Source organism: Saccopteryx leptura, chromosome 2, assembly GCF_036850995.1.
Source record: "Saccopteryx leptura isolate mSacLep1 chromosome 2, mSacLep1_pri_phased_curated, whole genome shotgun sequence".
NCBI lineage: Eukaryota > Metazoa > Chordata > Mammalia > Chiroptera > Emballonuridae > Saccopteryx > Saccopteryx leptura.
In genome coordinates this window covers 125,760,612-125,776,586 of record NC_089504.1, presented here as the reverse complement: position 1 = coordinate 125,776,586, position 15,975 = coordinate 125,760,612, and the positions used below count along the sequence as shown (strand labels likewise).

Below are 15,975 nucleotides of genomic sequence, written 5' to 3'. Positions count from 1 at the left end.
TACCCACTCTGGAAGAAGCAGGGAATGAACATTTGCTGAACAGTCATCTAACTACAGTCTTTATTGAAGATCTCTGAGAAAAAGAGTTGGCGTGTTTGACAAAAAATCCCTGAAGTTCAGTGTGCTTGAAAAATACATATAGAGGGGAAGAATGGTAGGATATGACAGCAGAGAGTGAGACAGACCTACTCAGAATAATATAGGGCACAGTCAAGAATTTTTGCTAAGCATAGTAGGAAACCTTTAGAGGGTTTTAGCAGGGAGCAACAAGTATAGATTTATATTTAAAAAACAAAAAACTTGGCCCTGGCCGGCTGGCTCAGTGGTAGAGCATCGGCCTGCAGTGTGGAAGTCCTGGGGTTCGATTCCCAGCCAGGGCACACAGGAGAAGCACCCATCTGCTTATCAAACCTTCCCCCTCTTCTTTCTTTCTGTCTCTCTCTTCTCCTCCTGCAGCCAAGGCTCTATTGGAGCAAAGTTGGCTCAGGTGCAGAGGATACTCCATGGCCTCTGCCTCAGGAGTTAGAATGGCTACTGCTGCAAAAGAGCAACACCTTAGATGGGCAGAACATCGCCCACTAGTAGGCATGCCAGGTGGATTTCAGTCAGGAAAATGCAGGAGTCTGTCTCTCTGCCTCCCAGCTTCTCACTTCAAAAAAATATCAAAACAAACAAACAAAAAACCTCTCGCGAATGTGTGGTGATTGCATTCAAATGGATCAAGACTGTTGGGAGGGCCATTGTTCAAATGGTTCTTGCTACAGCTCAAGGGAATGATGATGGCTTATATTTGGATGATGATAATGAAGTACGAAAAATTCTTAAATTGATAATATCTTTTAGGGGCAGACTTACACTTCAAGAGAGTTTTCATAGCTTAGAAGTGGTAAGCAAGGAGGAAAAAAATTGTAAATGGCTTCTAGTTTTTGGATTTGTGCAGCTCAATAAATGATGGTTTTAATTACTGAAATGGGGAATACTAGAGGAGAAAGGTATTTTTAGAAAAGCGTTTGGAGGAATTAAATGATTTATTTTAGGCAAGAAGTTTGCCTAATGATCCTTCCGGTAAAGCAGTTGAGGATGTGATTGGTTATACAGTTAGGGTAGTCAGAGATGCAGATTGGGAGATGATTAGGGAGTAGGTAAAACCCCAGATCATTGGACTTATCAGGATCACTAAGGAAAGACTCTAAGTCCAAAACAATAATAAAACCCCAAAGTGCTAATATTCTATGCTATTGTATTCTAAATTAAACATCTAATATCTTCTTAAGATAAAGAAAGTGTTTCAGTGAATCTACTCCTGGTAGCTCAAGAGCATCTGTTTGGTTTGGGTATTACAGACACTAGATAAATTTTCTTAGATTTTTAACATAAATAAGGGGGAAACTTTTCTTTTAATGAAAATTCATCTCATTTTTTTTACTCGGCATTGGCATAATTATACTTTAATAAAATGAAGCTTATAAGAATAATTTCTTGAGTATTACACATAGTGGATAGTACTTTTGTGGATATCAAAATTTTTTTAGATAGGAGAAGCAGGATTATAAGTGGATCAACAGTAACTACAACGTGGAACAACTTTCCTTAAATCTGGCAACTTGTTACCATGTGAACCCCAGGAAAAGCTTGTGTTATAATTGGAGTTGAAGTTGCAAAATGTTTTAGCTACAGAAATCTGTCATCAATTTTTCCAGTTAATTGCTTATAAAGATACACAAGCAGAGACAGGGAAAGCCAAAGGGAAATGAGCTGGGTATTTATAGCGATTATGGGAAAAGCATGGTTACATATAGATTGGGACATTGGATATTTGGTTTACATTTACCTAAGTCTGCATGTTTGGGGTTATATGCATTTAGTGTGGAAGATAGTGCATGTGGGTGTGGGTGTATGCATGCATATAACTATCTCTCTGTCTAGAAAATGGACATTAATTGAACAGAAAAATCAATTGAGTTTACAAAGAGATTAAATCACTGTTTGTTCAGATGAATCAGGGTTACGATTCCAAACCAGAGACTCATTTAGAAGAATGGTGTAAACCCACAATTTATCCTAAGCACTCACCTGATAAATGCACATAATCCCAGGAAAGTATTCTTAAATAACTTTTAAAAGCTGACTTTCCTAGTCATGGAGGGAAAGAGTGACTAGAGAAAAGACTTACTAACATCAAATATTAAGATTAATGATAAAAAGGAGTTTTAAATCACAGAAATTAGAGATGTAGCTGAAGGAAATGTTACAGAGAAAACCATGGAAAAAATGTTAGAAATGAAAAGGAATCAGTATTTCAACTTAATTTAGTAAATATGTACAGATTGGATGGTTAAGGATTACAAGCCTTGGAAGAAAAGGATATACACTGAGTGATAGTCCTTCCCTTCTAGAAATTTACATTTGAAGAGGACAAAAATATTTTTTCTTCTCCCTTTCTAGGTTCTTAGCTGAGATCCCTCTATAATAAAAATATAGATTAATGGGAGGAAAACAAATGGAGAGTTTAATAATATGTATCATATATATCTCCTGTATACATGGGAGATACCCAGGAAAACTGAGTAGCTTCCCAAAATGGCCCAAGCCATCACCTTAAATAACATCTCCAGCTTAAGACAAAAGAAAATGTTGAGGGGTGAGACAAAGCCAGTTCTGAGAGGTTACCTAGAAAAGCACAGTAAACAAGAAGAGTATAATTATTATGCAGAATTGCTTTCTCCACTGACAACAGTTTTCGTAGGTTTAGTCATCCTTCTCTCCCAGGTAGAGAGGGAGACACACTTACAAATGTAGATACGCTTATTGATGTAAATATTCCTTATAAAAGTGTAACTCTGATTTAGTTTTCAGAGCATCTCCTGTGTTTGTTATTTCCTAAAAACAACCAGCTCAAGATAATCAATATGTCAAAGAGGCATATTTTGGGGTAGCAGCTTCTGCTCCCTTTACAATATATCACAAATGAATGAGCATTTAGTAGAAACTGGGAACAGTAAAAGTAGGTGAGACCACTTTCAGGATTCAAATTTAGAAAAGTTTACTTAGATTAGGCTGTGAAAGAGTCTCTTAAAAATGAGAGAGAAGGTCAGGAAGCAAGGGACCAGGAAATCAAAGGGAATCTGGAAGGCAGATTCTAGATGGCAGAAATACCACTGGTTAAATTCTAGGTATTAAGGTATAAAGAGGTTGGAGAGCCTGATAATCTGTTAATGGAGTAATGAAGCCTCCAAAGGTATAGGAAGAAATCATCTGGAACCAAAGAATCACTTTTCATCAAATAAGTTGTTGAGCTTTCCCATCTCTAAATTAAAGAAGTTTACAGACCACTTTTTCCAAATGTCAATACTTTTGACATCTCTTGATTATGTTGTTATTAACTGAAAAATGTCTTAATTAAGTCACAGTAGAAGTTTAGATTTCTACATATGGTAGAGATGCTGCCATCTACAGGTACCCAGATAAATCTATTTAAACAAATAAATAAATGAAACCTAGATTTAACCTCTCCATGGTGACCTCAGATGGGAAGGCCAACACATGAAGATTATCAAAGGGTAATGTTCAAACTCTTCATTAATATTTGAAAGGCTAAATAAAAGAAGGATTTTAAGCCTTCATAGAAAGGTGCCTAAAATCTTGCATTAACAAAATCATTTGAGTGTTTCTTAGAATACTTTTTAAAGGCAAATATCCACACCTACCTTACCTTTTTAAAATAAATTGTTTTTTATATAGCTTGAAGGCACTGGGGCTAAAAAGAAAAGGAGTAACAGATTTTTAAAACTATAAGTTAAAAGACAGATAATATATATCAAATATATATATATGTATAATTTCACTACAAAAAGTTATATGTAGTTTTTTTCCCAAAAGAATAATAGTTCATAGCATCTATTTATTTGATTGTTAAGCATTTGATATTTCCTCCCAATATTTTCAGATGCATCCTATATTTAAAACAATTCTCACATTGACAGCTTATATACAAGTGATACACTTTAAACAAAATTTATTTCCTTAGTTAGTCTCCCTCTTTTTTCTAACCAATTAGAAATAAATTTTGTCACCATTATCTGAGCTTTATGTATTAAAGAAATTACTCGAGGGAAATTGGAATCACACTTCCTTTTACTATTAGGCTTAGCACACATCTTAAAGATTATTCTTTGCATTTGCAATTCAAAAGAAAATAGAAAACAAATTTAGCTATAATTCAAAGAATATATAATTTCTTTAAAAGTGTACTTAAAAGGATTCTATCACAAAGATGCTCTGACAGAGGAAGCTAAGCAAAATTCTTGTAATTCTGTGATCAGTTGCAAAAATAGCCTTTTAAACTTCTTTTTCGCCCCCTAGTGGCAAAAAGGGAAAATTCACACGTATACATAAATATTTTACATTTCTTTTCCAATTAATTAGCCTTTATACAAGTTTCCTCAAATGAGTCATGTTCAATATTGTGTTGCATGAAAAATTTTAAAGCAAACTAAAAGTTATAAAAGCATTAGCTATTGTTAAATTCTAAACACCAAATTATATAAATGACTCTTTGTTTTAAAAAAGAATTATTAAATGATTTAAATTAATTTATTTTCTTAATTTTAAGACAAAATGGAGAAATTAATCTCATAGATTTATACCATATAAATGAACTCTCTGTATAAATCAATCCTGACTTATTTTCTTGATTGTTACTACATAATTGATATATTTAAAAAGTGAACAAGCCTGACACCTTTACCTTTAACTATTCAGATTCCTGACAGCAGATGACTCGATATATCTTGAAATGCTTAATGCAAACAGATTGCTTCATGCTAAAAGACATTTTGAGCAATTTCTTCTGAAAACTTAGAGGGGGAATGAGTATCATTGTAACTTATGAAATACACGAAGACACTCTCTTAGAAATGTAATTTTGGTGAATGGTGGTTATTTAGAATTGTCTAATTTCCAGAAGTGCAGTCTCATTTTCATGACTATAACAAAGAAAGAACTGTAATACAATGGTGAAAACCAGTGAGAAGTGGATTATACAATGAATAAAATATATATAATAGCATTAAGAATGACATAAAAAGAAGAAAGCATCAACAACAATCAGTGATACGGTAACACATTTTTCCAACTGTTAACACATAATTTATGGTTGGATTTTAAAACCTTGAAATTTTTTTCTTAAACAATTAATCAAAAGTCAGCATACATAGCTAAGTAATTCTTCTCATTACTTATTATAAAAACTTTTCAACTTTTAGGATATAATACCTCATTCCTTGGGGTATTAGTATTTTTAATTGATTTTTTCCCTGTAGCTAAATTTCTTTACTTAGCCCTAATATTACTTTCTTCCTTCTTTTAGCATCTATTATCTAAGACCTATATTAGTCTTGGAACCACAAAACATTCTAAAGTATGAGTTAGCAGAAAAGAATCTTAATCCCTTAAGAACTTCCAAAACTAAAGAATCATTAATGTCAAGGCATTCATTTATCCTGGAGATGTTGCATATATTAGAAATGACATCTCTTATGCTTCACAAAATCAAAATGACAACTTCTTGGAGTCAAAGAATGAGAGGAAATGGGGAAAGAATTGTACTGTAAGTTCTTTCTAATATGTTCTCTATGGAATTGCTTTTAAACGTCTCCTTTTGTGTGTCAGAAATCTGAAGTAGCAACAGCAATTAGGGAAGATGTCACTTTCAGTGGAGGTTCAGAAGTGGGAGAGGAGGGAGGCAAAGAAAAAGGGGTGGAGGAAGTGGAGGGAGTGATGGAGATGAAGGGAGGGCACATCCTGAAAAGATAATCTCTGTATACTCTCATGACATCATCCTCCTGCATAGGTATATATAGGGAATGGCCAAAGCAACTCTCATACTTCAGTCACTTTCAAAATCAGCTAAAGGCAGGAAGCACTAGAGAAAGTCCCTCCACCCTTTCAGCGTGTCTCTGACGTTTGTGGACTTGGCTCCCTAGGAATCTCAAGGAGATGGTGGCAGAAATGAAACTTCAGCTGGTATGCATGATACTCCTGGCTTTCAGCTCCTGGAGTCTGTGCTCAGGTAAGCTCAGCTGCATTTCACAACTCCCTGAAGTGATTTCTTTTTCCTTTACTGTAGTGTGTTGCTACTTACTTTAATGTATCCAGGGAGAAGGCTTACTCCCTTATTCTGAATTTTCTTCTTAGTGTTAGGAGCTGAATATTTTCTTTTTCTGTGTTTATGATTACAAGGACTGAAAGATTTCTGTTTTTAAATCTACAAGGCAATAAAAGAGATTTTAATGAAACACTTCATGCCCTTCTTTGGAATGTAATTACTAGAGAAAAAAAAAAAAACACTTCAAACTAGGCTAGTCGCTATCTAACAAGAAGTAAAGATGCAGTGCCTGTCAAAGTGTGAACCCTTGATTAAAACCTATTCTATTCAAAATGCTTTGTCTCATTCTCAGTCATTCTTTAGGAGGCAGTGACTTCACCCTCCCACAAATTATTTTTTTTTAACAATGCATGTGTTAAGTTAATTTGAAAATTGATGATTATTGAATAAATGAATGAGGCATTATTTGTAAAAAATTATTTTTAGAAAAGTACAAAGATATTCCAAGTCCTTTCTGAGAATAAATTTTATATAGTCTTTTTATGTGACAAATGAAAAGCATTCTATTAATTAATTATTTTTTGCATGTCATTTAAGTTGATACTAAGTGTAGCTGGGAAATTGGCTTTTTTATATTAATAAAAATTGTTTGCCAAAGTGTTTTGCATGTGGTAATAAAGAAGAAGCCATCTATTTCTAAATATCTATCAAAAATTCATTTAAGAATAAGATTTAAATTCGGAAGAGTAATAAATACATCATGATTGCAATATACTTCAATTAATATTTTAAATAATAAAATAATCACAGCAAAATGAAAAAGAAAACAGAATAAATGCAGGAAAAATAATTTAACCTGTTTTGTACTTTTTATCTTATAAATATGGCATTAAAATGTTTAATGTAAACTGATTTTATTTAAATTATAAAATTAAATCTAGCAGAAAATATAAAGGTTAATTATCAACATTTTTAATTCTTTTGATCTTTAAAAAAATCTTTGGCTTCTAAGTTTCCAAATAGTTTTATGAGTTAAATACCAGATTTTCTACAATTACGTTTTTATCTATTAGCTACATGAGGTTAGAGGTGTACTTAGAGCATGTGAGAAAAACTGGGTTATTGATTATTAAATTTTGAAAATTTTTGCTGTCTTAAGCCAAAATTTATGGGGATTTTGGTATACATTTTTTATAAATGGCTAAAGAAATTTGTCATTCCTTTTGAAAAACAGATTGGGTCACTAAAAAGTAGAAGAAAATGATCTCTGGTATAACTTAGTTGCAAGATACAGTGTAACAAATGGTTTCCCTAGTGTCACATTTCTTTTTAATAAAAGTGTATAGTTCAAGGAAGATGAAGTCATTTTAACTTTTGCTTTGCTTTATGACATATAGGTCAGTGAGTTTGAATTAAGTTATCTTATTGTAATGTTCTTTAACTTTATTTTTATTACCTAATAGTATTTTCTACTTATTTCTCTGTAAAATATTAATTAGTAGAAATTGAAAAGGATATTCTTTTTAAAAATCAGAAATCTATCTTAGTGTTATTGTACATGTATTAGTGTACATCACTTTTGTTTAAACAATTTCCTTCACAGACTGTGATAAAATCACTAAGTACACATAATTTTAAATTCTTGTTTAAAAAACAAATTTTCCAAAGTGTATTCTTTATAACAGCATCTCAAGTCAAGTAAATCTGAATATTTTTCCTATTCTAAATTTTTGTACTCTAAAATTATCTTTTTTTTTGTCTTAATAAGGCTCTGTATATACCTTTTCATTATAATGTTTTTTAAATCTCAATATACTTATATTTGGTATATGTAAACTATTAGTGTTTAACCAGCATATTTGATGACATTTCTATTATATGAGATAATCAGTTTTTAATTTTGAGATCTTAGAGATTAAATAACTCCAAATCACCAATAGCCCTCTTGGCATAAAGTCACATGCTTATTTGCTTAGAAGTGCTTTTATTATTCTGGCTGACTCTTAGTCAAAAATAAAACCATCTATTTTTCTTCTTAGCACTATTTTAAGTAGCATAAATACATAGAAAGACAACATCCTCTGAGATTAATTTTTTTAGATTAATCTAAAATTTACAATTTACAATGGAATTGTATGATAGGTGATTATACAGTAAACATGTGGTTTTAATTTTACTCAGATTCAGAAGAGGAAATGAAGGCGTTAGAAGCAGATTTATTGACCAGTGTGCACACATCAAAGGTAAGTTGTTGTTTTTTTTAAACAAAGAATTGAAAAACATAAGAACTCTTTTTTTTAAAACAAAGAATTGAAAAACATAAGAACTCTCATTATAAATACGGTGTTCTTATCCTATAATAATAACTTCCCATAAAGGCTGAAAAGTTTATTGGAAAGCATTTCCTCTTTTTGGGAAAATTTTCTTGAGTTCATAGAAGTTAAGGGTGTTGATGTGACAGGGAAACAATTATATTGACTATCAATCAGTATATTGTAGCTTTAATTAAATAGTCACATATTATTTATGTGGATATATACATGTATTTAAAGGAATCATTTTTTGTTCCTATCAAATTGTGTTTGATGAAAGGTATATTGGCTCAAGTTAAACACATAAATGAGAATTAAGGGACATTTTCAACTTTTTTTATTATATTGGGGAAAGTAAAATGGAGTGTCTAAATTAAAAATGAAAGTTCATGACACTTCTTAAAAGACATGTGATGGAGTGTAGAGAGCAATAGATTGGCAAACAGAAACCTTGAGATTTAACACTGAAGCTGTGACTTATGAACTATTTGCTCTTAAGCAAGTGGGTAGTTACCATTACTTGCCTTCACTTTTGTATTTTTAAATGCTATGGTTAGAATTCATGATCTCCTAGACATTTACATTAAATCCATGCCTGGATTTAAATTCTTCCTATAACAGAAGTGTTATCTGCTGTACCTGCTCATTTGTTTTATTGAATCAAGTAAAACTTTGTATACTGGACCCTTTAATTCCTCTCCTGGGGTTTTGAAAACAAGGTTTCTAAATTTCAACCTGTACCTGGGAATAAAACTCAATTAGAATATACCTGATTACCATGCTATTACACAGTATTGACTTACCCAATGTGAATCTAAAGGTAGAGCTAGAGTATAGGGTCTCTAACCAAAGATGCTTTTCAAAAAAAATCAAATTTTGAGGTGAGGTAGTCACCTGGTGTAATCACTGTTAAAACATTGAAATACCAAGGCTGAAGACTCATCAGAAGCTAAGGTAAGAAAACTCCTGTCTGGGCCCAGGCCAGTTGGCTCAGTGGGAAAGCATCAGCCTAGTGTGTAGAAGTCCCGGGTTCGATTCCCAGCCAGGGCATGCAGGAGAAGTACCCATCTGCTTCTCTACACCTCCCCCTCTCCTTTCTCTCTGTCTCTCTCTTCCCCTCCCGCAGCCAAGGCAATGGCTCCAGGGCCTCTGCCTCAGGCACTAGAATGGCTCCAGTGGCAATGGAGCAATGCCCCAGATGGGCAAATCATTAACCCCTAGTGGGCTTGCCCAGTGGATCCCAGTGGATGCGGGAGTCTGTCTCTCTGCCTCCTCGCTTCTCACTTCAGGAAAAAAAAAGAAAGGAAGAAAACTCCTGTCTGATTTCTGAGGCAATGCTCCAACTCAGGTATCATATCAGGTTTCTCTTCTCTGATTGGGTAAGCATATTTTAGGTACTACAATCATTACTATAGATATAGAATGACATTTGCTAGCACTTTGGTATACTTTTATTGAGAAAGAAAACCTAGTACAGTATTTTTTTTCAGGCTTTCAAAAACTTTTGGAATGTTGTAATTTTCTATGATCAAAATCAATGCCTTATATACAGTAAGAATTTTTTTTGTATGCAGTAAGAATTTAATAAACATTTATGAACTAGGATTCTTTTCAACTTTTACTTTTTGTATGAAACAGTAAAAACTTCAAGCTATACCACAGATAACTTTACTTTCAATTTAGTGAAATGCTTGAATTCACCATTTGTTGAACACATGCAAAGACAGTATATTACAGCTAGCATTAGTTATATAAATTGGGTTTCATTTAATTAAGGAAACAGAAATTTGACCAGAATCTTAGTCAGTGTTAGAAAGTTAACTCAAATAATTATAAGTAAGAACAACAAATACTTTAGTTTTCCTCATCTCAAAAACAAGAATACTCTAAATTTATCTATAAGCTTAAAGTCTATTATAAACATTTGTATAAAATAATTTAATAAGAAATAATGTTCATTATAAAAGAGAAATTATGTATAACATGTATTAAAGATAGTAAGAAAGACTTTATTCAAGAGGACCTACTACAATGGGGGTTTTGCAGAGATAGAACACAACTCCAAATTCAATAAGAACAAGTATGGATCTATAGCCAAGGAGTTGGGTGGAGGTTAGTGAAAAATTACTAAGAGGAAACATTAAGATTAGGAGGATTTTTCCTAAATGATTCAACAGAATTCTGATATTGAGGGTGGAAATCTAATTTATATATGTATATTTATCTATCTCTAGGGTGATCAGATACCAAGGGTGAAACATTTTTGCTATATTGACTCAACAAGATTTGCACTAAAACTGGTCTAAGCAGAAAAGGACAGAACTCAAGGTTGGGTAGAGGGCTCAGAGGAGCCTGACTCAGGTTTGGCACCCTTGTCCTTTTCCTGAATAAAATAGTTTAAACTTTATACAAAATGTTCTCAAACACATGTTTACTTAAATAACCTTTGGTTCAGAGTACTTCCTCTGCTGTGATCCTTAGGTACGAAAGGGTTAGTTAATGTGACATTAAATAGTAGTGGTATGTGATATAGTGACTTTTATTGGCAAAAGAAAAGACGATTAACAATTTCCTCATCAAACAAATAATCAAGAACCTTAGTCATGACAGATATTTTATGAATAAAGCATTTTTGTGATCAGATTTGTTTGGAGAACATTGGATACTATATTAGCACCATTGAAAAGGTATAACAAATACTGTATTTACAATTAAAAAGCATTGAGGATACCTAAATTCAGGAAGCCTTTACTTTCCTTTAAACTAAAGTTTTCCAATTTATTTGACAATGGAACTCCTTTTTAAAAACAGTGAGTGCAAAACTAGTATTCTAAGAAATACACTATAGAAAATGCTTATTTAGATGATCTCTAAAGAGCTGTCCAAACATAACATTATAGTATCTATTAATTGGCAAGATAGAAGGTGTTGCTGCCACACAATGGAGCATATTGCCTCTACATATCCGTAGAAGAAATATTCAAGCAATAGCTGGATAATCATATTCATGGGGTGTAGCTGAAAGAATTTTCAAACCATTGAAAACATCATAGTGAATGTCTTTGTATTCACAGATTTGCCTGCCGTTAGGATGAAATCTAAATCAAAGGGCATACACATTTATAATTTTAATCCATATTGCCTAAACAACCTTTAAGAAGTTCTACCAATCTACACTCAGACCAAAAAATATGTGGGAAAGTGTCTTTGTCCCCATGTCCCCATAAGTACCCCAGTGAATGTACATGTACTTTTTAAAGTCTGATCTAATGGTAGCCATGCTGCACATCATTCCACATATTTCTTTCATGTATGATTCTGATTTTGTGACTTTTTGGCTCACATTACTTATCCCAGGTTTACATTTCTTTCAGTTTATTTAATTGGGGTATTTACTATTTTCTTTTTGAAGAGCTACACCTGTGTTAAGAATATTAACACATTGTGGCAGCTTTTATACTATAATTTGCTTTTTTCATTTTTTTCACTATAGTTTGCTTTTTTCATTTTTTTTCACTATACCTTGCTTTTTATTTTAGTTCGGGATGTTAATTTTCCAAAGAGATAATTTACACATTTATGTATTTAAATGATCTTTTTCTTTATGGATTCTGGCTTAGATATTTGTTTAATAATATCTTCCCAGTTATATAAAATACATTCTATATATTCACACACTATTTTATATTTATCATATTTAACTTATATGGATATTATTAGACTATAATATGTCAAGAAAAGTTATAATTAGCTCAAAATCCAGATTTCCTCATAGCCAATTGTCTCAATGATATCAAATGCAAACTCTGCTATATGCTACACCTTTATATTGATATATACTTGGATCTGTTGTTAAACATTATATTCTCTTCTGTTGAGTTTTGTGTTTATTCATGCTCTATTACCTCACTCCTTTCATTCCTGAAGCTTTAAAATGCATTTTACAATCTGGTAAAGTAAGTTGCTCCTCATCACCTTTTCATTTTTCTATATCTTTTTGGTTATGCTTACATATTTATACTTCCAAATGAACTTTATAATTAGTTTGACAAATTGCCTCTTCTAACTTCCAGTCTCCCCATATTTTCCAAATTGTAACTTTCATTTGCAATTAGATTACAGTTGGAGACTAATTCAGAGAGAATCGACACCTGAAATTACTGTTATTGAGTCTTCCCATCATGGCTTTGTAGTCATTCAAATTTTTATGTCCTTTAGGAAAAATTTGTGCTTTTTTCATCTATGCACTTTGAAATGTTTGTTAATATATACTAATTATTTTATATTTAAGGTTGCTTAAGTTTTTATCTTTTCTCATTAATTATTGTTGGCACATAGGAAGGTTGTTAATTATGGTAATAACAGTTTTAGACAAGATCTAGAGAATGTTGTAATTTGCAAATATATTGGTGCACTGTGATGCTGCCTATGACAACTCTTCATGTGTGAAATAGACTAGTTGTCTCTTACTATTCTCATTGTCCAAACCTATTAGTAACATCTTAGCCTCTGTTCCATAAACTAAAATGTAATTAAGAAAGAATGGTATATTTACTATCTTCATCTGTGATGTGATATACATATATTTATATATTTTTACTGCCTGTCATTTCTTTTTTCTTTCTTGCTTTGCTCATATAGGTGTGAATGTGTGTATAAAACTTTTTAAAAATACGGACTATGAAGCATTGGCACTATTCAACTTTGTGATATGAAGTTTCTAAATCAATGATAGTGTATTTCTTAGGCTAGGGTAACAATTAGACCCTAAAATGTAATGGCTGAGCACAATATAAATTTATTTATATAAGTTTTAAATGCAATATCTATTTTTTCTACATATATATTTCAGACCAGTAAGGCAAGTGTTCCCTCTTGGAAAATGACCCTGCTGAGTGTTTGCAGTCTTATAAATACCCTGAACGGCCAAGCTGAAGAAACGAGAGAGTTTCATGAAGAGGAGTTTATTCCAAGAAGGAGATTTCCCACTGCCTTAGATGGCTTTAGCTTGGAAGCAATGTTGACAATATACCAGATCCGAAATATCTGTCACAGCCGGGCCTTTCAACACTGGGAGGTAAAACAAAAACTAAATATGAATAGAATTATAGTTATCTCCCATTTGTACCATTTAAAAAAAATTCTGATCATCCTCATAGCAGGAAGACATAAATATTAAAGAAGAATAAGCCATGTGTTGAAGTTAGCATTCCCTTAGATCTTCAAAGTGTCCTTTAAATATTTGGAGTTGAGCAAAATATTTTTCCTTCATCTTAAAAGGGAAACATATCGTAGGACAGATTTGATCCAAATGCTTAAATGAATGACATGGTCAGGCACTTTTTGGTTGTGTGTGTGGTAGCATTGCCTAAGACATTTAGGGAGCTCAAACTGTTTTCTTAGAAGCACTAAGTCATGTGTTTATAACAAACACAAAATACAACAGGTTTCATTAGATTTTGAATATATTTGATAAATAAATCCTGAATGAGAGGGATATATACTCTTGTATTCATATATATGTTCCTATTTTGATCGAATGTGTAGATTTTAGGCATCCTTAGCAGCTAAACTAAGATTACCACAGTCAAGACAGCCAAGTTCCATTTTACAGAATTCCAATGAAAACTGCATGAATCTGTGGTATTAAACACTGGAAACTCATCACCTTTGGTTTGGGAATGTCTGTTTGGAAGAGATTTCCAACAAGGAAAACATTTCTGTGAGATAAACCTCAAAGTGTTATTTGCTTAATGTTTCATGTTATGGGCTTACACCAACAGTAGGGATCTGAGGGTGCCTCCCCTGTTAATATAAAAATCTCTGTAACTGACTATCACAAATACCTTGTGGAAAAGAGGAAATGTAAAACAGAACTTCTGCTGTTTATTCTAACATACACAGATGATGTTTTCTAGATGAATAACCATTAAGTTAGTTGGGGTTTTAATTGTTGAACTATCCATTTTTTTCCACTGATATGAGAGAAATAAAGAGAGAAAGGAAAGAAAGAGAGAGAAGCATCGATACCTTGTTCTACTCAGTTGCACACTCATCAGTCACTTCTCGTATGTGCCCTGCCCAGAATCAAACCTGACACCTCAAAGTGTTGGGAGGACACTCTATCCATATAGCCACCCAGTCAGGGCTAAACTGTTCAGTATTTAACACATTAAGTCATTAACACTTGAGAAATACTACTTTAATATAAGGAAATGACAATTATATTCTATATATCCAGGAAAAAACAAACTCAATAAAATATTATACAGACAAATCACGTGCTATTTTAAACATTACTGAGTATAATAAAATAATAATATCATTCAAAACATAGTACAAGTAATTATAGACTATGAAGGGAGAAACAAAAGATTAAGAAATGAGCTTGTCTGACAGTAGTTTTTTATCATCCTCTGAAATTGAATAGCTGTGGGTTGAAATAAGTACTACCTGTGATATAATTCAATGCATATGCATTATAATTAAAAACTTAGTCTTTGTTAAGTAATAACAAAGTTAAATAATAGTGTAGCACTTCAAAGTTTAGAAGTCAATCACAAATTGAATACAAATCTTAGCCTGCATTTATTTTTAAATTTAATTTAAATTATGTACAAAAGTCTAGAAAAAGTTAATTCTTAAACATTTTAAGCTAGCTGAAAGTTTTGAATAAGTAAAGTATTATCAGAAAAAGTGTTTGGAACTAATTTTAGAATGGGACATACTCTATGAGATATTAGAAAGGCTAGGTTGATAAACTTAGGAAGAACACTGAACAGAGAATCAGAAAAATCAGTTCTCATTCTTCCTTAGGCACCTAATAGCCATCTGTTCTTGGAAAAACACTTTATTGCTTTGAACCTAATATGTCTCATTCACATACGTCTTACTGTCTGAATAACATATTGGAAAAGATGTAGAAAAATACTCTGCAATGGAAGACAATGCATGTAAGTTTCACTCATATTCTGTCTGTCTTGCAGTTAATTCAGGAAGAAGTTCTTGATAATGGAAATGACAAAAATGAAAAAGAAGAAGTTATAAAGAGAAAAATTCCTTACATTCTGAAACGGCAACTGTATGAGAATAAACCCAGAAGACCCTACATACTCAAAAGGGGTTCTTACTACTACTGAGAAGATACATATTTTATTTCCATGTGAATGTGACTTATCATTCTTTAATTATCAAATTATATCTGAGTGGAAATGCAAGGAAAAACAATTATTTTGTCTCTTCTACAATTTTGGTTTATTGGATGAGATTTATCTGCATTAGAAGTGGACTAAATGTTTTCAAATAAATCTACATCTTAAGCATGATGTGTTGTGTATACTTGGAGTAGATATTAAATCACATATAGAATGTTTAGTAATTTTGTAAAGAACTTAATGAATTGTTTGAACAGTTAAAATATTTGACATTTTAAACCAAATTGTAAGAGCTTATTATAGGGTCCTATAGCAAAGTCTAGCCTACATATCATCAATCCCATTAAAGTAATAGCACTTCTCTTATTATTTAAATGAAAGATTTTTTTTTTAAGTTAGAGAA

General features: G+C 32.2%; 1 protein-coding gene and 1 non-coding gene across 2 annotated transcripts; both read left to right on the top strand.

The window, feature by feature from the left end:
- The first annotated feature begins 303 nt into the window (after positions 1–303).
- On the top strand, positions 304–380 carry TRNAC-GCA (transfer RNA cysteine (anticodon GCA)). The gene has a single exon. It is a non-coding gene; the product is annotated as a tRNA-Cys (tRNA).
- Positions 381–5,876: 5,496 nt separating this feature from the next.
- Positions 5,877–15,743, top strand: NTS (neurotensin). The gene is made up of 4 exons (XM_066365757.1): positions 5,877–6,070; positions 8,288–8,349; positions 13,271–13,495; positions 15,405–15,743. The coding sequence occupies exons 1-4, from the start codon at positions 5,998–6,000 to the stop codon at positions 15,555–15,557; spliced, it is 513 nt and encodes a 170-aa protein (XP_066221854.1). The 5' UTR covers positions 5,877–5,997; the 3' UTR covers positions 15,558–15,743.
- The last annotated feature ends 232 nt before the right edge of the window (positions 15,744–15,975 follow it).